A 23,897-nucleotide genomic window follows, 5' to 3' on the forward strand; every position below is an offset into this window, starting at 1 on the left:
TCTCATTCATGTAATTTGTTTGTTGTGATAATCTATACAGAGTCCATGAAATATGTACATGAACTGTTATATAACATCAGTTTTATTTCTCAACAAGTATCTTTTCAAATTATATTTGCACAAATAAGCTCCTTTACAGATTTTTTTGTCATTTTATTTTCCTTAGTAAATCTAATAATATGATTAGAGTTGCTCAAATAATTTTCCATCTCAAGGTTTTATTCACTTCTGATTAATTGTGTCTGTTATTAAACCCAGCTGTTAATGTTTTTGAACAAACTGATTTCTGAATTAATTCTACATTGTGTTGTATAATAACCCCACTTCCGTATTACCATGGGTTGCTCCCAATTTACTTTTAGATAATTAAAGCCTCTCTTTATTTCCATCCAAGTTGCCTGTTTTATTTCCCAGAACACAAGGATGTGATTTCATTCATGTTGCTCTAGGGGTCTAAAGTTGATAATCATTTTTCTACATCTGTCCTCATGGCTGTCTGCTTGCAAAATACTATACATTCCTATATCCCACCCCTTGGCTTCCTCTCATTAACATTCACATTCCTACTGATATATGATGTCTATCTGCCACAAGCTATTCCTTGATGTTTTTCTGTAAAGTCGGTACCTTTGCATCAGAATGGTCCTAATTTAAATGGCATAATAGATATTTTCCATATATTGACTTGTTTAAGATGATTACATATGAAATGCATCTGCTTCAGAACTGATGACATTTATGGTGGAAATATGAAACATATATATGTTCATCAATATCAAGGTTAACAATTTGCAAGTTGGTATAGGGAGAGAAGGAAATGTAGATCATCACACAAAAATCCTTGCTTACTTCTCTTTAATTTCATGATGAAAACTTGAAACATTAAAATGTATGCATTATCAAATCAAAACAAAGAAGAATGGTTTAGATTGTTATCATATTCAATATATTCTGATTGAAATTTATTTTAAAGTGAGATACCTGTTATTATGCTATGTATCTGAATGTATACTTACAATGTTATTTGTATTCTTTAAATTCTATATAATTCACAGTTTACCCTGTATTCTTTATAATTTATCTTAATGTTTGCTATAAGATTATTAACCATATATCTGTCTTCAAAATGACAAAATTTAATGACAATTTTTGAATTTTTTAGTATTAGAATATAATAATTGTACAGGTAGATATATTGTGATACTTAAATATGTGTTAAATGCATCTAATGGCAATTTCTTTTAAGAATTTGTGGAATCACTAGTTTTCTGCAACTGGATTTAGAACAAATGTGTCTGATATGAGTTTCTTATATTTTATAAACTTTCAATAAAATACTGTTATTTTCTAGATCACCAATATGCATATTTCCTAGGAAGCGTACATCAATGTGTAGTTTTATTGTAAAATGAACACTGGAAAATGCAGTAAATTCTTACAAATTTCATTTTGTAAGAAATTTGTACAAGGTAAAACTCACTATCGCTATTATATTTTGGATACTTTGTTCTTTAACAAATTTATTGCCTAATTTCTTTTTTTAACCAGTGGAGGAATGTCTACACTGGAAAAGCCATATTCTAAGAAAATAAGTTGCAAATTTTGAGTTTGTGCACATGAATTTAATGCTATGTAGTGACATAAAATCATCTGACCTTTATCTCTTGGAGACACCCAAACCTATTTACAATTTTTAGCAAAGAAATATACATCTTCCCTTACTACAGAATCTTTAAAAATGTGTAGCAATGTGAGTTAGCTTGTTAAGAGTAATATTTCCTTCATTCCTTTCTAAATCTTTCTAATAGCATGTACTTTGCAGAATTAGATTTTAAATTTCAATAATCCAGATTTTCCCCTTACTTGCCAGTACTTCTTACAATGTAAAATATATCATTAGAACTTTTATTAACAGATGTGAAGAACCTTATTTTACAAAAGCAAGGGCTTAAAACTTTAGAGTTCTTATCACCTGCTTAGAAGAGGCTGAGATAGTTATATAAGTTTTTCTACCCCAATAATTTCAGGAAGCCTAAGGAATTTAAGTCTATGAGGAGAACTTAGAGGCTTACTTTTGATGTCTAGAGATTTTCTGTACAATACCTGAAGTGTCAAATATTTCCCATAACAGAAGCATCTCAAATCCTTTTAGTATATAAGAAGGAAGTCGATACAAAAATAAAGTGACTTTTAACAGCCCATATGAAAGCATTTCTTAGTCAAAGCACAAGCTCACAATGCTTTTCTTAATATTTCATAAGGTGACAAGAAATCTGATATTTGCAGGGGAAGGTAAAACAAGCTTCCAAAAATATACACAGAGTTTGAGAGTGAGGAAATTTTTTTTTTAATAAGGCTGAATGTTTGGAACAATTTACATTACAGAAATTCTACATATTATTGTTTGTTTGGCTATTTTTTGTCTTACTATAGTCCTCTATATTCTTTGCATTCTTGTCTTTTGCCTTATGCAATTATCAATTTTCATGTAAAAACTTCTCAGTGTATGTAACCCAATGATATTTTAATTTTAGTTGATAAGAAATAAAAAAAACAAAAATCTGTTGAAAATCTTCAAATAGGTCTCTAAATCATTAAGGTCTTTGAAAGAGTATTGTAGGCTCACAAATGTTTGATAATTTTCAACTTTGACTTTCAGCTTACAATTTCACCACTGCTTCCAGGTCTCTCCAAAACCAAGTATTAAATTGATCAGTGAATGCCATATATTCTAAACTAATGGGAAGCAACATATTCACCTGTTCCTAAACAGGACTTTCAGTAAATTTTAAACCCAAAAGTTATTTTGACCATTTCTCTTAGTATTTAAATAGGTTAAAATGTTTTTATCCTCCTCTGTAAATGTCATTGAAAAATGTCAACTTTGAACTAGCAATACTATATTACACTCTTTGTTTGTGTGCTTTGTTGCTTTACATACAAAGTTTTCCTTATAGTTTGTTTCTCCCTAAAAGGCGGCACTTTGTTACTGTGGCTGTGTACAATTTTCTGACAAGTGCTGAACCTACGCTAACAAAAAATGGTTCTTATTTATGATGTGTCAAATTACTGTTCTGAGAGCAGACCTTTTAGGTTGCATTCAGCCTTTAATTTGACTGAATTTAAATGGCATAAAATGCCTTCTAGTTGGGCCTTGGCTGGCATATTATATATCTCATTTCAATGAAAAACATTCACATGCAAATACGGTTTGTTTGGAGTGAGGACAAATGCAACTATCATGACTGATGAAGTCTTTTGATCACAGTTCTACAAACTGAGACCTTGAAAAAGAAGAGGCTATTTGGACTGGCATCTGCAATCCCATGAATTATTTAATTCACATTATTCATAAATCTCTTTGAAGAGGAGGTTTTTATGAGGTTTTAGGAAGGAGCAGTCATAGTCGTGTTGCCAGTCTTAGCATATGCTATAAGAGCCTGCTGCATATGAACACTTTCTTTAAATGTTAAATCTTCCATAACCTGGAAAGTGTGTTTCTTGAATATGCGAGCAAGTTAATCTCCTAGTTCTTAGGAAATGAAATTAGATGCCATCTCCTCCTTACTTTGTTCACCAAGGTCTATTGTAAGCAAAAGTGGAAAGAGCATAACGTGAAGCCTTTTCCAAAAAGAATGCACAGAAGCAGGTAAAGCATATCTGCAGAACTTGCATTTTCTATTCCAGCTTCACAGTAGAGTAAGTTAAACACATTCCTTCCTCTATGATCCTCCTTTCCCCCATGTCTTTGCCCCAAACTGTTGCCAGAAAGACTTCTCTTGCCTCAGACTTCAAATCAACTTTGTTTAGCTATGGTATTACTTTTCTAAAACTTTATCCCATTACTGATGACATAGTAGTCCTAATTTTATACTTAAATTCTATTAGAATTATTTGTTTACATATTTGTTTCCTTCTCTAAATGATAAAATCTCCAGTGACAGGGACTTTTACAAATCTTGTCATTTGGTCCAAAGCACAGCATCTTTCCTATAATTAATAGTGCATGTTCAGTAAATGGTTGTTAAATTATCTTGACTTGGATAACCTGAAAATTATATCAACTAAATGGAAAAGCTGGTATTTGATATATTGTTTCTAACTTATATAAAGAATTGTAACATTAAATAATTTTAAAATTATTTCCACATCTGTACTATTGTGGAATACTTAATATTAGAAAGTACATTAAGAAAAACAATCTCCCTTTTTCAGGGCTTTGTACTGACTTTAGCCTGGCATGGGCTGTGAATCATATTCAAACCTCCTTTGCAAACAGTAGGTAGGAATGTTCAACTATAATTTGCTCATGTGAATTTTTAAGGAATATTTTTGTATTTTAAAAGTAATGAATAGCACAATGCACGAACAGGTATAATACCAAGGCAAAAATCCCACTGAACAACTAACAGACACCTTAACAATAAAGCACAAGAATGAAAAACTGGTCACACTAAGAGGAGGAAAGGGAGGGTAAAGAAGAAAGTAAAGAAGTTGAACATGATTGATGTACTCTCTCTACAAGGACGAATATACTGTTCAACTTTATACTGTTGAAGTATTGCAAGAAGGGGACTGAGGTAGAAAGGAGAAAAATGGAACGGATGAACCAATCCAGGATATAATACATATGGAAATGGAAATGTCATAATGAAACTCCCTGTAAAGAGATCTTAAACAAACAAAAAATGTCTGTTTCAAAAATGGAGGACATGAAGGTAAAATATATCCTATCTGGGGTGGTGGTACCAGTGGGAATGGGATGATATAAGGAAAGGTTATAAAAGAGTGAATATGGTAGAAATATTATGTCCTCACATATGTTAATGGGAAAATGAGACTTGTTGAAATTATTCTAAAATAGGGTGTGGGACAAAGAAAGGGCAAATTTGACTTAAATACCTTGTAAGCACTTTTGTAAATGTCATAATGTACCCCCAGTACAACAATAATATGATAATGAAAAAGTAAAAATAAACAAAATTAATGAATAGTTGCAGATTATACTACTGAACAGCTATCTCTGTCCTTCAATTTAGAGTGCACAGTATTTGCTAATTAATCCTGAGAAGAAAAGTTGATGAGATAATCTTGAATGGTATCTTTCAGCTATGATCCTCTGAAATTATGTCAATAGTTTTTAGGCTTGGAGGAAGATTCAAAACACAAACAACTGGAATATTTTTAGTACAATTTGGCTATTTAAGAATTCTGAGAACTGATTATATTATCTTTTTTCTTTTAAACATATTTTTCTATAAATAATCATTACTTTAAACATTTATTAATATGTAGACATAAAATATTTCATGCAGTTATGAATATAGCACTGTGAAACGTTTTCTTTCCAAGTAGATGGATTATTATTCTAAATATTAGATGAACCTGAACACAACCATTGAGACTCAATAGGCGCAGTGTGAGGGATTGATCCAGGTATTGAGATTTGCAAGGTTTGGAACCATCGTGATCTCTGTCCTTCATACCTCAATTTCCAGCCCAGAATTAACAATGTCAGAACTCAGAGATTCTTTGTGCATCTTTGTGCAATCACAGGTATTGAAGCTTTTTAAAAAAATAATTAAATGGCTTTTTTAACTGTGAGGCTTACTAATACTAGACCTGCAAAATTTCAGGTACACCATTGAGTATAAAACAAACTTGCTTATTTTGAGAATTCATTTTTAATTTGATTTAGTGAAGTTGTTCAAGTTTTATATTTTTTCAAATATACATTCTAGAGCACATTGAAAGGTTTGAGTATTTTTTTCCTTAAGCATGATGTTCTAAAAAGTTGGAGCAAAATTTATTATCATTTTTCATTGTAGATGAGACCATTACAGATTCAGCCTCAGTTTGGAATATACCAGCTTAACAACAGCAATAGCAGATAATAATACTTAGTTTTTTAGTACCTTTAAGACCTTTGCTTTATTAATTAAAACAATTTATCCTTACAAATCAAATAGGTATACTATTTAAAAATTTCCTGCATGCTACAAGAAATATACAAATTATAAGCACTCAAGAAGATCTATTTTTCCTCTGGTCTAATGTTCCCACATTTTAGCATTATCCACTTGAAACACCAAGGCTTATGAATTCTATATGCTGATGAGGGATCCCTTTGCAACTTTTCCAAGAGGAATTTTCCTTTTTCTGTGATGCATAGATGCATTTATTATTACAACTATGAGAATACATAAGTCTTTAATGGAATGGTAATTCTCCTTGACATGGAATTGGTATTATGATTCATTTTGAATATTTAGATTATCCTTTTTATAAATAAAGAAGAACAATTTCCTGGACACATACCTCAGGCTGACTTCCAACATGTTGAGAATTCACACACAAAGCATATCTATCTCTCAATTTTCACAATGGGTTTTACTTTTGCCACTATTCAGTCATTAAACTACTGATAATAAAGATATTATCTTTATTATTATCTTTATTATCTGCAATAGCAGATAATAATACTTATAATAAGAATAACCAGTCTTTTTTAAGCTTAGGTATTTCACCAGAATGTGAATTGTTAAATACCATTGTGTTTATTCTATACATTGTGTTTTCTTTTTAATTTTTTTTACATTTACTTACACATGTATACTTTATTTGGGCCACCGCTCCACTCCTCTCATCCTCACCTCCTCCTTGCTGCATGGCAGAACCAGGGCCGACTGAAAGCTCCTTGCCTCCAAATATAGAGATAATGTTATAACTAATACTCTACTCAGAGAATATTTGACTCATATAGGAAATATACAGATACAGAGTCTAGAGATGGGCTTGATGGCACATGCATGTAATCCCAACACTGAGGAGGCCAAGTCAAGAGGATTTACAAGTTTGAGGACAGCTATAGCTTCATAGTGAGTTCCAGGCCAGTCTGTACTATAGAGTGAAACCCTATATTAAAACAACAAACAAAGCAAACAAAATACAAATATGTACTTTGGATCATAGTAATTATTTTTTCAAATTACTATTGATGAAGATTAACACAATAGTTGGCATAAGAATCTACTTTATAATTGGTTATTTATTCATTTATATATAACTTAAAACATCTCTTATAGTACTTTTTTAAAAGTTACCTCATGTCCTCTGTTAGGTTAAACTTTAGTTAATCTATATTTTTAATTTTATGTGTCTCAAGATTGATTGTGTTACCTTCATAGCATTGCTGAGTCATGTGATATATATTGGTGGTCATAAGGGATCCTATTATCCAACATTTGTTATGCCTTCAAAAATGATGATGACATTTCTTATTATTAATTTATTTTTACTGTTGTCCTGGGGGTACATTCTGACACTTACCAACATTTTTTCAACATAACAAAACTAAATTCACCTTATCCATCATTCTTCTTTATCCTTCCTCCTCCCATTCCTAGAATACTTTCATATATCCCAAATTCACACTATGATTAGCACTACTCTTTCAAACCAGGTACAATAATTCCTATTGACAGACACCTACACAGTACCTAATAAATAATAAGTTACACAAAAGCACTGACTGTGTCAATATAAAATAAAGGTATTAAATAGAAAGCAGAAGATCATAGGAAAAGAAGATGCCACTGAGGGTCTCCATAAGACAACTAGCCACTGCAAGCAAAATTTCAATAGCCCAGTTCTCATTTAACTATAATTAAATTAATAATATGATTTCTTCTTCTGTCACATGTTTAGACTTCAAGTAATATCACTTCTCTGTGTCTTAGATACTTGTTATATTACAATTAGAATGATTGGACACCTTGGTTAACACCTTGTTGAAATGGTGTTTCTGTTTCACATTCCTTCATTTGGTTGATGGACATGATGAGTGATAAATAGGCATCTAAGAGCCCCGCGGATTAGCATACTTTAAGCACCAAATGCTACTAAGTGTGTGTGTGCTGTTTCTTAGCGCTTTTAGTTTGGATGATTTCATGTGGTGCATCATGATCCCACCAGAAGTTTAAATCACCATGAGGGCAGAGATAAGCAGCAGTAGAGAATTCAAGGAAGCTGCTAATGCACCACATTCCAGAGGTCACCTTTCATCTTGCTCTCTCCTCATTAAGGAGACTAGCTAGATGGCAAAATCAAGCAGTTCTTGAGTCTGCATTCATGCATGGAGGAGCTTGATCTCGCTAAAAAAACTGATAACCTTTTGATCTTAGATTTAAACAGGTTACCTGAAACCACACTGAAGAAGATTAGATACAGTCCTTTAAGTTATTCATAACCACATTCTCTATTTGCACAGCTTTCCTGTAATTAACTCATTAACTAGTAATTAGGAGTAAAGGAACATTTTTATGTTTCCTCCATGTCTTTTGCTTAGACATGATAGGGCCAATCAGCACATGGTTCTGAGGCTCATACCTTTCTCTATTTAGTTACATTTTCTTAAAAACTAAGTAATTGTCTTATGAAAACATCTGACTATGTCTGTGTTTTTTTCTGTTTACCTATTGACTCTATTTCTGCTTCTTTTCCCACCTCCTGTCACTACTCTACTTAAGTTGATATGGTTAAAACCTCGGAGTCTATGGAAGCCCTAAGTGGAACTTCTTCCTTATCACTGCAACAACAATAAGATATAAACTCAGAAAACTGTAATTATATGTTCAAATAATTGTACAAAATTGGGCTCTGTGTCCACACATACATAAATGCACATAAACATAAATGTGTATGTCATAACGCTTTCTTATATATCACCTTCCGACTTAGAGAATGAAATGTAACTGGTAAATGCCATTCCACTGTTGGTTTGAAATGACAGTTAAGAGAAATTTGTTGTCTCAAAAGTTATTCAAAAAAGAGCCAGGCATCGGTGGCTCATGCCTGTAATCCTAGTTACTCAGGAGGTAGAGATCAGGAGGATTGCAGTTCAAAACCAGTCCCGGCAAATAGATCATGAGACCCTATCTTGAAAAAAACCTATCACAAAAAAGGGTAGGTGGATTGCTTCAAGGTGAAGTCTCTTAGTTCAAGCCCCAGTAATGCAAAAAAAAAAAAAATTCAAAAAAGGGTTATTATACATTTATCCAAACAGAGGGTACATCTCAGACAGGGAATCTTTATAAACATTGGACTTTGGTTGATAATGACATGTCGAGAGCACTCCAGTTGTAGCAGGGCTCTCCTCTAAATTAAGGAAGCAGATGTAGGGGATATGCATGTGTAGAGCCAGGGACTGTATGAGATATCTCTGTACCATCTTCTAAGTTTTATTCTAAGTTTTCTCTTACTCCAAAGCTGCTCACTAAAATTAGATCTTATAAAAAAGTATCCAAGAAAGCGTGTAAAGTTTCTTTTCAATTTTATTCTTGTTAGTATGGGCCTAAAATATCATTTACTTTCTGTATATTTAAATTAGTAAAACAAAATATACATTAAAATAAATTAGGGATTAAATTTTCTAATTAGGATGGCCATTCAGTAAGAAGAACAAATTGTAGTTGTATATACAGGCAAAAAAATATGTGACCAATGTCACTAATTTTGGAAGTTATTTTAAGAAGATATTTATAAACATTTCTTCCATCTAATAGCATTGATTTAATTGGCAATATATTCTGACATATATATATATATATATATATATATATATATATATATAGAGAGAGAGAGAGAGAGAGACTCAATTTGATGCATACATAAAATAATGTATCCATACACTAGTCAGATCTGGAGAATAATATGAAACGGGACAAATTTTCATCACTGTATTTTGTTCAGTTATGGATTTAGGATATTTCTAAAATAGCTTCTGGGTTTAGTACTGTAAAAATAAAGTGTAACTTAAAGATTGCCTGTGTACTTTCTTTACTGAGAAACTTTTGTGACTGTAGTTTCTCAACCCTTCATAATAATATATGACTGAGACAACAGAGGGTTTGCCTTTATTTTATAATGTCTTCTAAGGGCATGAATTTGAGTTTCACTTTGTCTTGAAGTCTTCTCTGTGTACTTACTGGGGCAAAAGTAATAAGACTATAGGGAAGTGTGAAATATATCATAAGAAAAAGACATTTAGAAATAGTGACTCATGAAGCTTAAAGAGACTCTTGAGAATAAAAGAAATAAATAAAGAATAAGGTAGTATAAATATTTTAGATATAAACTCAGTGCTAGTAGCATGGAATCAATGTAAGAGAAACATCTTAATATAAAATAGTATTTATTTTGATATATATAATTTGAATATTTTTAGAATGAGAAATATGGAAAAAGGATAATTATATTTTAACTTAAATTTCAAACTACTTATAAATAAAGTAGTTAAAAGCTTACAATAATGTCCTGTTGTATGTTTTTATAGTTATAATGATATTTTGTAATAGAAATAATTAATATCCCATAATTTTAAGAAAAATTTCAAGAAACAAAAATATTCCAATGGTACATGTTTATCATGTAAGTAATGTATGCATAAGATAAATTGACTTAGTTCTATATATGTATAGAATCAATACCATTCTACTGGATGTACACTATCACATTATGTCATATTAAAGATAAAGTGGTACTGAGAAATGGTAGTATTTAAAATGGAAAAAATCCAGTTTTGTATTTGAATATTTCAAATAGTAACAGCTTTTATTATCATAAATCACAAACATATACAAAATAGAGAGAAAATATAGTAAATTTCTCACATTTCCAAATTATTTTGAAATCAATTCCTAACAATAGATGATTTTCGAAGATTTAATTTTGTAAAAAGGCAGTTGTTTCAAAAACATAGTCTCAGTATATTTTCCTACATAAATATTAATAATGATATAACAGATGTTCAAATTGGGATCTAAAGAAGTAAGCACATGACAAGTTGATTGTTAATTCTTTTTTGTTTTGTCAGTTCTTGAGTTTGAACTCAGGATTTCATGCACACAAGTGCTTCATCATGAGTTCTCAGCTGATATGTCTTTCAGGTTCCTTATCCACTTGATATGATTTTCCTGAAAAGTATTTAATAAATGAAACAATTGCCAAAAATGTGTGGTTTCCATTATTCAATATTTGAATAATGATTTTTTTATATTTTCTGTTCTCCGAATCTCTTGGTCATCAGAAATTCAATGTATAGTCATGATCTTATTCAGATTTGATTATTCTAGCAAAAAATTGTTTTCAGTTGGTGCTTTCTTTATAAGAGAAAGCATATAATGTTCAATATTCTACCTATTAGGAATATCATGTGGATGGTTATCATGGCCTAACTATAAGGACTTGTTAGGGAACACAAAATGATGGTTTTCTAACTCTACTATTTCTTCTTTACTTATTATTTCTATGGCAAGAATTTTTGACTAATAAAATATTTTATTACTCAGATGTATAATTTTATTTTTACATGTTTCTTAGTATGAAATTTGTGATGCTCTGGGGAAAGATGGAATGTTGCATGTAGATGAAAGCAGTTCTGGAGACTTTCTCCTAGGTGGCCTCTTGGAGACCAAGAGGGATCTATAAGTTTGTCATTTGCTAATATTTCTCTTCCCTCATCTCTGCCAACGCTGCTGTATGGAAGAGTGGAAATCATCACCTCTCCCTCCACACCTCACTTTCCCTTCCTCTCACACAGGGAGGTGATAAGGCACATCTCCACACCATCAGGAAGTGCTTCTCAGTAAGCTTTCTTTTCTCATCAACCTCCCTGTCCTTCAGATAGCCTATTGGATAGCCTAGTATTTATGCCCATACTGAAGGAGAAGGATTCCAAATGACCACAGAGGAGAGGGATCAAAATTCCTGAGTCATTTGGCTTAATGTTCCAAAATACTATTATTCTGTTATAAATGTTCTCCAGAATTTCATCTCTCTTCATGGTCTACTTTTTCTTAAAAGAATATTCCTTATTTCTTCACTCTGGTTTCTCATGGATTTGGATTCTGTGAATAGCTCATACCACTTCCTGACCACATATTTCTTCACTTGGAAAATACAGATGACGCTTACTTTAACCCTTTGCCTTATTTATCAATTCTTTTTACTCAATTCTTGTGTGGTCCTGAGGCTTTTTCTTGGAATTCTATAGCTGATGGTCATTATTTCCTTAGCAGTACAGAGCATGATCTGTGTCTCTGGAGTTCCTTTCCTTCCTCATCTCTCCAGAGTTAAAGTTGTTACCTCTAAGGAGCTCTTAGGAATCTTATTTAACAATTTGGCTTCATATTCAAGTGGTCAGACAGGACATTAAGTCACACACTTAATCACCATTAAAACAGAAACTTGTTGAAGACTTAATGGAAATCAAAAATGCTACTTTCCTGGCCACAAAGACATATTCATCTAGGTAAACCATGCAAGGGAAGTTATCTAATAGGCCAGAAAAGAGGATGATTTAAGTAACAACAACAAAAAAGGTGGACCCAATATGAATAAGATGTCAGTTCTTTAAAGAGTGCCCCAGTTGAGTCATTATGAAGGTACTCACCATTCTGTGGTGGATTGGAACTCTGTCTGCAGGACAGATTGGTGACACATAGGTCACTGTGTCTTGAATAAATCTGTTGAAAATTTTAAAATTGCTTTCAGCATTAAAGTGCATGTTATCATTTTTACCATATGTATGACATACATATTTATTTGGAAACTGACTTAGGCAAAGCTACGGTATGTGGAGTTATGGCGAGTTATGATACTCCAAGCATCATCCACCATGTGGGCTTTGTGCAGGATGCTCCTTTGGTCTCCATCTTACTGAAGTTCCAAAGGAGGGTTGCCCAGACTCAGATATGTCACATGGTTCTTACCCATCCAGGCAATCGTATTCACTGTCACCTCCATAGGGCATTTCTCTAAGTTCCATAACTACTCATAGGATAAGGAAGCAAAGACAAGAGCCATGATTCCTTTCTCTTTAGAGGGAGACTTTAAGTCCAGTCACTTTTAAAGCAAAGGACAATTTCTTATCCCTCCCCTTTATCACATCTTATCCTCCCATTTTTTCTTCCAACAATGTGCTAAAATTCAGATGGGTAAAAGGTCAAGGAAAAGTTTGGAGCAATTTCATTCTGTTGATTAAAAGCTTCATCTCAGCTGGTAGAGTGGCTCAAGTGGTAGAGCACCTATCTAGCAGGTGTGAGGACCTGAGTTCAAACTCCAGTACTGCCCAAAAAATTTTAAAAGCTCCATCTCTATTTTTCTCATTGTACAGATTTTTTTCTGTATTTATTTTAAATAAACTTTATTCGTTTTTGAGACAAAAAAAAGGAAAAACCAGTGAACTAAATAAAATTATGCTTCTTTAAGTCTTAGGAATCTAATGAGCTTTATAACAAAATTATTGTATTTGGCTTATGCTAGCTGATATTTAAATAAGATGTTATTTAAAATAAGTTTAAAGTGATCTGTGGAAAAAAATGTGTTTTCTTTTGTGTTAGATGATTGGAGACCAAGACAAGAAGGAAGGGTAAAGTAGGTGGCTGTCTAGCTCTCTAATGAAATTTTGTCCTTCATATCTTGGAACACTATAAGGATGGGGTATTTAATAAATTAAATGATGTAATATTCCCCTTTTATAATCAGTGTGCTTTTCTTCTTCATGAGAAGAAATCAACACATCTGGTATTAACTAGCACTACTACGCCATATTACTACATTAAATGATTACATTTTGACTTACTGGATTAAAATGCACAGTGTTCATATAGTGTGGTGTTTTAGTTTAAATTTGCTATGAAAAGTTTGATGATATGGGCATTATTATTTACCCTTTCTCAATCACACTTTGGTGTATTTTGATCTCTTTATTTTTATTGGATTTTTTCTTAGAAGAAGTGACAATGTCATGGTTATTTACTTGTGTAATTTGTTCTTTACATCCTAAAAATAATATTTCTCATTTAAAAAACATTATTTTGTACAATACTTGTCAATGTCAACATTTTGTTTTATCTTGTTTCATTGCAGATACATTGGAGACAAGAGAAACATCTAATTTAATTGAATCTGAAGTCATACATGCAAATCTCTTGTCACCTTAAAAATTCTAAGCTCTATGTTTATTGCCTCCTTTTTAAGAAATGATGATCCTTTATGTATTAATTTGTACATAGAGAAAAATTAAAACACAAATTAAAATGTCAAAATATTTCAACAATATTCTACCTAGTCTTAAAATACAAACACATAGTGATTTAACATTAACTCTTGCTGAATAAACACAAGTAATTCTCCTGCTATTTACTAAATGTTTCATTGAAAAGTAAAAATTCAGAAAATACTTCTAAGGCACCAATTACTGCAATAAATGATAAATCACCTATCTATTGTAATTATTAATAAAAAGTATGACAATAAATATGAATATTCTAAGTCAGAATTAAAAGAATAGTTGAAATATTGCTAAGTGGGAAAATTTTATCTTATCTATACCTTTATTCTCTATTTATCAACCCTGTAATATATTTTGAGAGATAATGTTTTAGAATCCCCAAGTCTTAAAAAATTATTGGTTGATCACAATATCTCCTCTTTTTTGATATTTCTTTTATTGTTGTGCTAGGTGGGGTACATTGTGGCATTTATGAAAGTTCTTACAATAGCAGTATCTCTTGTAAATAACCAGGCAAGTGCCTCCTTCAATGAACATAATAAAGTAATTTTTCCTTTTTGATATTTTGGCATTAGAATTTGTTTGGATTAGCTTCAATAATATAATGCATAACATTAACCAGTCAACATTTATTGTAAAAACTTATAATTCTCTCAGTATTCATATAATTTTCTATAAAAATTACATGCATAAATTTTCACATTATTTACAATAATTTTCATTTATGAATTTAATATTTTATCCATAATATATGAAAAATCATGTGGACAACTGTAATAGCATAGTTACAACTTACTAATTTTATTGTAAAAGTGAAAAGCATGTTGATGTCATATATAAAACTTTTCCTGGTCAAAATACCTTTAATTTCTTTCTTTTCATTTTAACTATGCAAAGTTAAAATTGCATTTTAAGGTAATTTTCAGTCACTTTTGGGTGGTGTGCAATGTGCACTTTACAATTGACTTATAATTGGACTGTGCTGACAATGGAAAATCTAACAAGTATTGAACATGACATTTGTGACAGTATTGCTGTCATCTTGGCTTCTTTTATTGAAAATGCAGAGAATTATAATTGGGCTAACAAGCCTGGTAGCCTGGCCTCTTTCCAATTATATTACCAGCCTAGTGTAGTGTTAGCTGCAGAACACACACAGAAACAGGCATAGAGCCTTTGTTTTCCTCTCTCTCTTATCTTGGTAGTTGCCCAAGAATCTAAGAATAAAATCGTATGCCTTCATGTGATGTTTGGGAACTTTCAATAATTAATCTCTAAGAAATGGGAACACTTAATGTTTCTATTTTTTTATTAATTTTCTGTGATATATAAGATACTATTTTTGTTTAAGAACTTTTAACAGTTTTTTACAATGTTTCTTTGAATTCATGGTAAAGTGATGTATTTGAGTCTGAAGTGAAATTTTCTTCACATGACCAAATCAATGTATTGATGTACTAGAATGCTTTCCTTGAAATTAAGTTAAATATTTTAGCATAATATAAAAATCAGTGATTATTTTGTGTAATCTTGAAAAGTACAAAAGAACCACTAAACAAATTAAAAATGCTTACTGTATAAAATCCTACAATGCACTCAAATTCTATTAATGAATAAAAACTGAATTTGTAATTGAAAAAAGTAGTAAGAAAAGATAAGTGAAACATTCAGTGTTTTAAAACATCTGAGAAATTCACAGTGTATTAGCTACTTGGAATACTCTGTTCCATACTTCTTGTTTCTCTCTTTCTTTTTTTTCCCTTCTTCTCTGGTTTCCTCGGATTTTACAGCAGTCAATATAATTGTGGATTTCCTTTCAAAATATCCTCGACCCTTTCATCTACAATATTTATAGTATAGAAATATGATAACAAGCTGTAAATTTGTCCTACAGAAATAATACATCACTTCAGGACATATTCTACAAGGATGTGCATTACAGAATTGTTAGCAGAAAAAATACTATAAGCACCATATAACCAGAAATATTCCTCTACTTCACATGAACTACAGAATAATATGCAATCATTGAAATAAATGAATCAGAACTGTGTATTAACCTGGAAAATGTGGGAGAGGCAGACTGCAAACTAATGTGTATGATACAATCTTGTTTATGAAAAAGAAAATATACAACATACACCTTTTGGTTATTGTTTTGTGCAAAAAACTGCAAATTTTTAAGATTTGCAGCTAAAAATAACACTAATAGTAATAGAAAGATTTATAGTTTATTACAAAATATTAACATTGATCATCTCAAAGTCTGGCTTTGGAAAAGGAGAGGAGATAATTGTTTATTTTCTTAAATGACTGCTAATTTTTTTATTGCAGTTCTGGGAATCACACCTAGGGCTCTGAACATGCTAGGCAAGTGCTCCACTTTTGAATTGCATGATTTTTCATATGTTTCAAATACTTATGTAAGCAATGAAGTAGAAATATTCTGTTCATTAGACAGTAGCATATTTCTTATTAAAAATAAATTTCAAAATTAGACTTATTAAATATTAAGTAGCTATTAATTTTGTTATGACCTATTGCATTAAAATTAGTAAAAACAATGACATACAGCTTGTAGATAAAATTTATATCTATAAATTTTAAGGTTTTTTTCTTATATTTCATAGCAGTATTGTGAGCATTCTTACTCTCCCAATGCACAAATACATTGAGTCCTTTAATGCAAGGACTTGGTCCAGTTTTTCTAAAAAAAAAAAAATTGCTTTTATTTTAGATTTTTGTCCAAACTATTATTTTAAAGGAAACAAAATAGTATAAGGTAGTGTTTTGTAAGTTGTAGTTGAAAATAAAATTTCCTGTAAGTAGTCTAACATTTAACTGAACTTCAGTTGAAATTTTTCTTTAGGTCTAAATAACTCAGAAGACTAAAACATAATTAAAATTAAAAGTTTCCCTATGTAGTTCCTGAATACTAAACTTTAAGTTAAATTAAATTTCACTAAAGGTCAGTTTTCTGTACTAGAGACTGCATGTTTTCCAATTAGGGACTGGTCTACTACATTTTCAACACAATTTAGGGAGTGAAAAACATTCCTTCCTCTTTCAATCTTCATTTTCAAATCAAATCTAATCAAAGTAGAATATATCACTTCAAAAGTGTTTAGAGGTATCTAATTATGCATTTTGACTAGAAGGCATCCTTTGAGTTAGGGACTGTCCTATAGGACTAATTAATTTAATTTCCTCATTAAATTTACTTCTGTCCCAAATACTGTTTACCACTAGATATAAATAAGCTTAAATTTCTACTTCTTATGGGAATCATGCAATTAAAGTAATGAAGTTTTCAAGTTTCCTAGCTATGTGGTCAGCCATGTACCAAAATAGATGAAGTTTAATGAGTCATATGATGTGGGTTGGGCTTTGTTGTAGAACTGACGCTTGCAATTTAGTTAGTGACTCAGCTGTTTAAATAACAACACCATAATGTAGGATCTTAAGAGCACACATTTTGAAGTCAGATTCACCTAGGATCAACTCCTACATTTTCTTCATTCTAGCTGTGCCACCTTCAGCAGGCAGTTGGACATTTCTAAGTTCTAGTTATCATATCTATAAGGAATGGACAACAAATATTCCCCAGAAAAAGTGTTATTATTGTATGTAAGATGTATGAAAAGTACTCAAACTCAGTCTCTGACAGTAAAGCATATTCAATAAATGCCTTTGTGAGTTATCTTTACTTCATCATTTACACTTTCATTGTTAAATTCTATTAAACATACTAAACATATTTTAAGTTATATATGAGAATTTCTTTAATTGATTTTAATTATAAACTTAGATTAAAGAAGGACATAGAGAAAGAAAGATATGCATTCCCTACAAGGAATTTGGTGAGTTACCAAATTAGAATTTTCATTATGTGGTTCCAGTCTTTCTTGCTTTCTTATTCAAGGATTGTAGTCATATACTAACAAGGAATAACAATTATAATGTTCTTTGTCATTCGTCCAATCATGTGAAAAGTGTTGATCATATAATCAGAAATGTACTTTAAAAAAACATTTACTAATGGTGATAACATCTCTGTTTTCTTGCTAGAAACTCTGTCTAATATCTAATATGTTTGTTTCTTCTTCTTGTGCAACCTTTCCTTGGTACCAGCGACTGCTTCAAAGAGTAAAGTTAAAGGTGAGCTCTGACCCATTCTGCATGATTCACCATGATTCATTATTCTGCATAGTTTTCTATGTATTCTTAAATGAAGAAATCTATTCTGTTGGAGATATTGTTTATAAAATTCTACACATATAAATACAGATGAATTTTATTCAGCTTCTGACCTATGTCTTTGTTTGCATGATGCTAGACTGTGAGTTTGTTTTCTTGTTTTATTTCTCCCTTTATATTGAAATAGAATAAAGTGATTTTGTGTACTAACATTTTGCTTGTTGACCTCAACCTCACTTATAAAATTGAAAATGAGAATGAAAAGCATGAAATAAAGGTAGTATAAAGTCTCAAAATAATGCATGCCTTCAAAGAATTATGTGAAAGGAAAAATTTAATTCTGTAAAAATTTAATATTACAAACTATGGATTTCTATTTATTAATTTCTTTCCATTTTGCAGTGGAATTAACTTTGTGTTTTCTAGAAAGTTAGAAATATATTTTCATGACAGAAGATACACTTATTCAATGACTAAAACATCTCCCTGATAGGGGAAATACTTTTGGCCTCATATGTCAAAGCATCCTTGGGTTTAAAAGAACTCGAATAGATGTGTGATAGTATATAGTAGACTTATAGGTTATCTGTCTATATTTTGTTTTCCTCATAGTAATCTGTAAAATTAAAAAAAAATTCTGCCTCTACTTTGCAAATACAAAAAAATCAAAAAAAAAAAAACCCTACTTTTTTGTCTTTCAATTCTAGGTTCTTGTTTTATAGGTAGCTTTAACTCTGTGACTTAAGTCCATCTTTTAAGTGTTAACTGTTTCCTATTCATCAGGTGGCCAGGTATTGATTTTGCATCTAATATCTTCCTAGCAATATATTTGTTCATAGACTATTAATATATAAAACACAAGATGTCATATTAATGTCACCTTTTCTTATCTACTTCACACTTAGCCTAGTTTCATGGTTCAGTAAATGTTATAGAAGAAGTAACCAATTTTCATAATAATTTTCTGTGTAATTCTAAAAATAAATACATTTATGGAACATTGAAAAAATTGCTTGATAATGAATACGCATTTATAAATTTAAATATGCAATGTGTTTAGATAACAAAATGTTAAGAAGCGTATTTTTAGAAACGAGGAAACTTCTCTGGGAATTGGGGGACGAGAGTATATAGGTGATACAGTGCATGCACATGTATAAATGCCACAATGCACTCACATCCAGGGTAACAATAAAGGAAAAAATACCCCCAAATAAAACCCAGTTGCCTCAAGACATGTAAAAATACGTAAGTTTAACAAATAACAAACAAATACAAATTATTAAAGTAACCAGAAAGCAAGATTTTATATATATTATGTTTACAGGAATAAAAAAATAGCATTTATTACTGGCGAGTATATGGGAAGTGTACAGTTTCAGATATTACTAAGTCACTAAAGGCTTTTGGAAAGCAAAAAGAAAAAGAACAATTTATAACAATGTATTAATTATGGGGTACAGAACACAGTGTGAAGAGTGTTTGAGATGCTTATCATGGCCCAACTCCTTGGAGAGTGCTTTATGTAGGAGGTAGAATAGGAATTGGCTTTTGAAGGATAGAGAGGATATATTGAAAAATGTAGTAAATAAACAAAAGAAGATTTAGAAAGTATAAGTAGATGGATGGAAACAGAAACCTGTCCAGTCCATTTCAGTAGAGAAAGAAGTTATTTTGAATGAAGTTCTGTGTTTTTATAAGAAAGTAGAGGGAAATAAATTTGAAGATGATACAGTAGACAATGACTTGTTCATGAGTCATTACTACATTTGATTATATAAAATTTCTAGCTTTATATATTATATTAGATTATATATTATTATATGATTATATTTATTACATCATATTCCCTCATTATTCTAAAAGATAAATGAAGGTAACTGAAATTATAACAGAGAGGTTTCAAATCTTTAAATATAGTAAAGCAAACCCATCACTGGAGGATTATAGCCAAATACGATACTACAGCTCTCCATCATGTTAGAAATCCAGCTAGCCAGAGTTCTGCAATGCAATCATGTTTTTGTATGCAGGTTAGTAGTTCCTATAGCTTTTTTGCTATTTCAAACTTACCCATTTTGTTTGAATCATCCCACACTACCCTATTCAACTGCATAAGGGATTTTCAGACAGTTTACCCTAACCCTGTGTTTTTGCATGTAGAAGGCCAGAAATGACACTTTCTAAAATTAACTATGAAATTAAATTAAAATTAAGTAGAAATTGAAATTTGATTTCTAACCATTGCTTTACATTATGTAAAAATAGTATATAGAACTACTCAATGCTTTTACTGTTCTATTTCTATATAAAACAAATGGTCATTAAACAGGAATAAAAATGTGACAGAGATGAAAATAAAACCAAGATAATATAAGAGCAGATGGATGCTTAAAAATACTTCCTTTCCCCTGGCCAAGCCAAGGTATTTTCCAGATACCTCCTCCAAGGAAACTGCTGGTAAGGATCATATCCCATTTACTTATCCTTGTGGAGACGGGAGTTTCTGAAGATTGGAGAATGTCTCCTCATTTTTCCTTCAAAGATTTCTCTTTGAAGTTTCTAATTGCCTTTCAGAAACTATACACTGGTGAATCTGACATAAGTATTCAAATAAAGATTTATACAGACTTAGTTTCTGAGTGTTTAGATTGGAGCAGTAATGACATGGAAAATGCCCCCTTTTAAAAATTATTGTTACCAATAATACACTGTACATGAGGTCAGTCAAATAAATATACCTGTTTTTCATCAAATCATGTAGCAACGATCACTTTCCTTATGTCTATAGAAACTGCTATTCCGTGGAACACTAATTACTCTTCAGTGACCAAATCGTGTTGTGATTTACTAATCTTCATATTATTCATTTGTCATACTACTGAATTTATGTTGCATCTTTCAGTTTTCCATTTTCCTTGATTTCAATATGTGTACCTATTGTATTTCTTTCTTAATTTCCTTGACTTTTTTTAGACAGGTTCTTCTATGTAGCCCAGACAGGACTATAGGACTTGAACATGGCATCTTCCTTCCTCTGATTTTTGCTTGTTTTTTCCTCTTTCTTTCTCTTATCCTCATATATTTTGTTCTGAAATGTGTCATTTAGGTTCTGTCTTTGATCCTTGAAGAGATCAGGTACCTATTCCAGTGTTGCTCCAACTCTCGCAGTCCCCCTTTTATATTATAAAAATTTTTGGGTGGTTTGGAGGAATTGTTTAAATTCTTTTTTCTAATTTCCTCTCTTCAGGATAGATTCTTTCAACAAGTAATTTGTAGTAACGACTGTGTTGACTTCAATTTTGGAGTGGAGTGGCTATGTTAAAGATTAACTATTTGGTCTTACTGAAGCCAACACAGAACTTGTTGCTGTGTTTTTCTTCAGTGATAAATAAAATACTTACAGAATTTGAAAAAAAAAATTTTTAATTTTTTATTAGGATACATTAATTATATTGGGAGGATTCATAGTGATAGTTCCTATTAGGCTTATATTGTATGTTGGTTAAATTGTTCCCATCCTTTCTCCCCCTCAACCTCTCAACACCTTCCCTGTTCCTCACAGCCCCTTTGAGAGATAAACTTCACCTCCTACAACGTGAAGGAAATAGTCATTTTCTAGATGAGAGTGTACCAATAAACAACCCCTCTCATATTGCTAAGTGTCAAGGAAAAGGCCAATAACCCAATCATACTACATCCATGAAATCGTAGAAATTGGAAGAAGAAAAGAGGAGATAATTGAAAGAGGCAATAAGACAAAGGAGAGACACTTGTCTAGTTCTATTGTTCTTTACGACCATGAATTTTGCTTGAAGATTTAAGAAGTCTAATAAAAAGGAGAAGAATGAAACAATAATGTGCAAAAAGTGAAAGATCATAGAGTACTCTAATGATGCTGAAGCCCTTAGTTAAAGTATTTCTAAGGTTCTGTTTTATTTCTGCCCTTTGGGATGATAATATGGCTTTCCTTTTATTAAGCTTTCTATAGGTTTCTCTTGCTTACAATAAAAAAAGAACCAAATAACAGAATTATAGTCTTTCTCTAAGGTTTTCTGACTTATCTCTGCTAAAATGGATTTTACCTACTAAACTCCTATACACTATTTGAATCACCATGCTGAACAGTTTCACTTTAATATTGAAAGCTGATATTATGATTTTTCATTGTGAATCTGAACACTGTAGGTTTTCTATGTCTTCTCTTAACACCAATATTTGTCTAATTTCCCAGCTTTATAGGATTTGAAACATCTTTCAGTTCTCTTCTCCAACAGCCCTCACTGCCAATTGGTTGTCAAATTTTGCTGGTTGTTTTTCTGCAGTAGTGTTTGCAGGAATCCCTCTTCATCTCACCTTCTTCTGAGCTTGCCTGCAGTTGTTTCTAAATTGTCTCTTGCTTTAATTCTCAGCACTCTAAAATATATTCTACATTACCATATCATGCTGATTTTTAAATAAAATCACCAGTGCATTGCCACTTAGACAAACAGAGGCAAAAGTCATCCCATGGTATTCACAAAATACCTTCACATAAAATGATTTTACATCACTCTTTTACAAATTTATAAAAGCAGACCAAATGTTTTTAATGGCTAATATTGTTTCAAAGTTTAAAAAATTCTTAAATTGTTTTTATCTAGCAAATATATTTTTAGCTTCTAATACTGATTTATTATTACTCAAAATTAATGACAATAGTAAGGGTAACATTTTATGCCATTTTTAGAACACCGGCTTTAGTTATTATTTTAAAAGTAAATGTCTTAAGTCTTAACAATCATGTTATCATTATTAAGGGCTCAAATAAAAATCAACATAATTATTCTGAGTTTGCATAAGAATTAAAACATAATCCAGAAGACCCAACCATTTAAATCAAGATATATTTATAGGGGTTCAAAGGAAAGTGGTGTCAAAATTCCAATTTATTGGTTTTATTAAGTACTCTTATGAGTATATTTAAAAATCTGCTATAAAACCCAAATATGACATTTAGTAATGAACTGAAAGGCACACCAAAAAGTGATGTTGAGGGTTAGGATCATTAACTAGTAACTATAATCCAGTTTAACTCCAACCCTAGCAAAACAACAATAACAACAAAACAACAAAAACCTTAGGGAGACCCTATCTCAAAAATTCCACTGTGCTCATCTGTAATCCCAGCTAAGAAGAAAGATGGAGGAAGCCCCAAGGAAAAATGTGAGATGTCTAAAAAATAAACTAAAGCAAAAAGGCCTGGGGGGTGTGGCTTAAAAACCAGAGCTTAACTAACAAGCTCAGTCTTTAGTTCAAACCACAGAACTGTAAAAAAAAATAAATAAAGAAAGAAAGAAAGAAAAGAATTAGAATTTAAGATATTGTGCAAGCTATTCTAAGATTTCATTTTAGTTGGGACACCAACATTTTAGTTTGTTTTATTTACTGTATCCTATCTATTAATGCTTTCATTTTGTAGTCAAACAAACATAGGTTAAATCCTACTTTTGCAATTCACTGGTTTTGAGCATCTGGTAGTTTAGCCAAACTCATTAAACTTTACATGGCATTCCATTGTGGTATTTATAAGGGATAATGCATTAAAAGTGGTTAACTACGGAATAACCCACAGTGAGCACTCAGT

The 23,897-nt window shown here is 31.3% G+C and overlaps 1 protein-coding gene across 3 annotated transcripts in view; it reads left to right on the forward strand.

Moving 5' to 3' along the window:
* The window catches only part of Cadm2 (cell adhesion molecule 2), a 1,035,444-nt gene that overhangs the window by 677,719 nt on the left and 333,828 nt on the right, over nt 1-23,897 (forward strand). For 2 of the 3 annotated variants that reach the window (XM_074072932.1, XM_074072934.1), the window contains exon 2: nt 18,206-18,232. The exons of the other annotated variant lie outside the window; for it this stretch is intronic. In XM_074072932.1, the coding sequence (XP_073929033.1) occupies nt 18,206-18,232 (27 nt within the window). The remainder of the gene's footprint in view (nt 1-18,205; nt 18,233-23,897) is intronic. 3 annotated transcript variants of the gene reach the window in all.

Source organism: Castor canadensis, chromosome 5, assembly GCF_047511655.1.
Source record: "Castor canadensis chromosome 5, mCasCan1.hap1v2, whole genome shotgun sequence".
Lineage (NCBI taxonomy): Eukaryota > Metazoa > Chordata > Mammalia > Rodentia > Castoridae > Castor > Castor canadensis.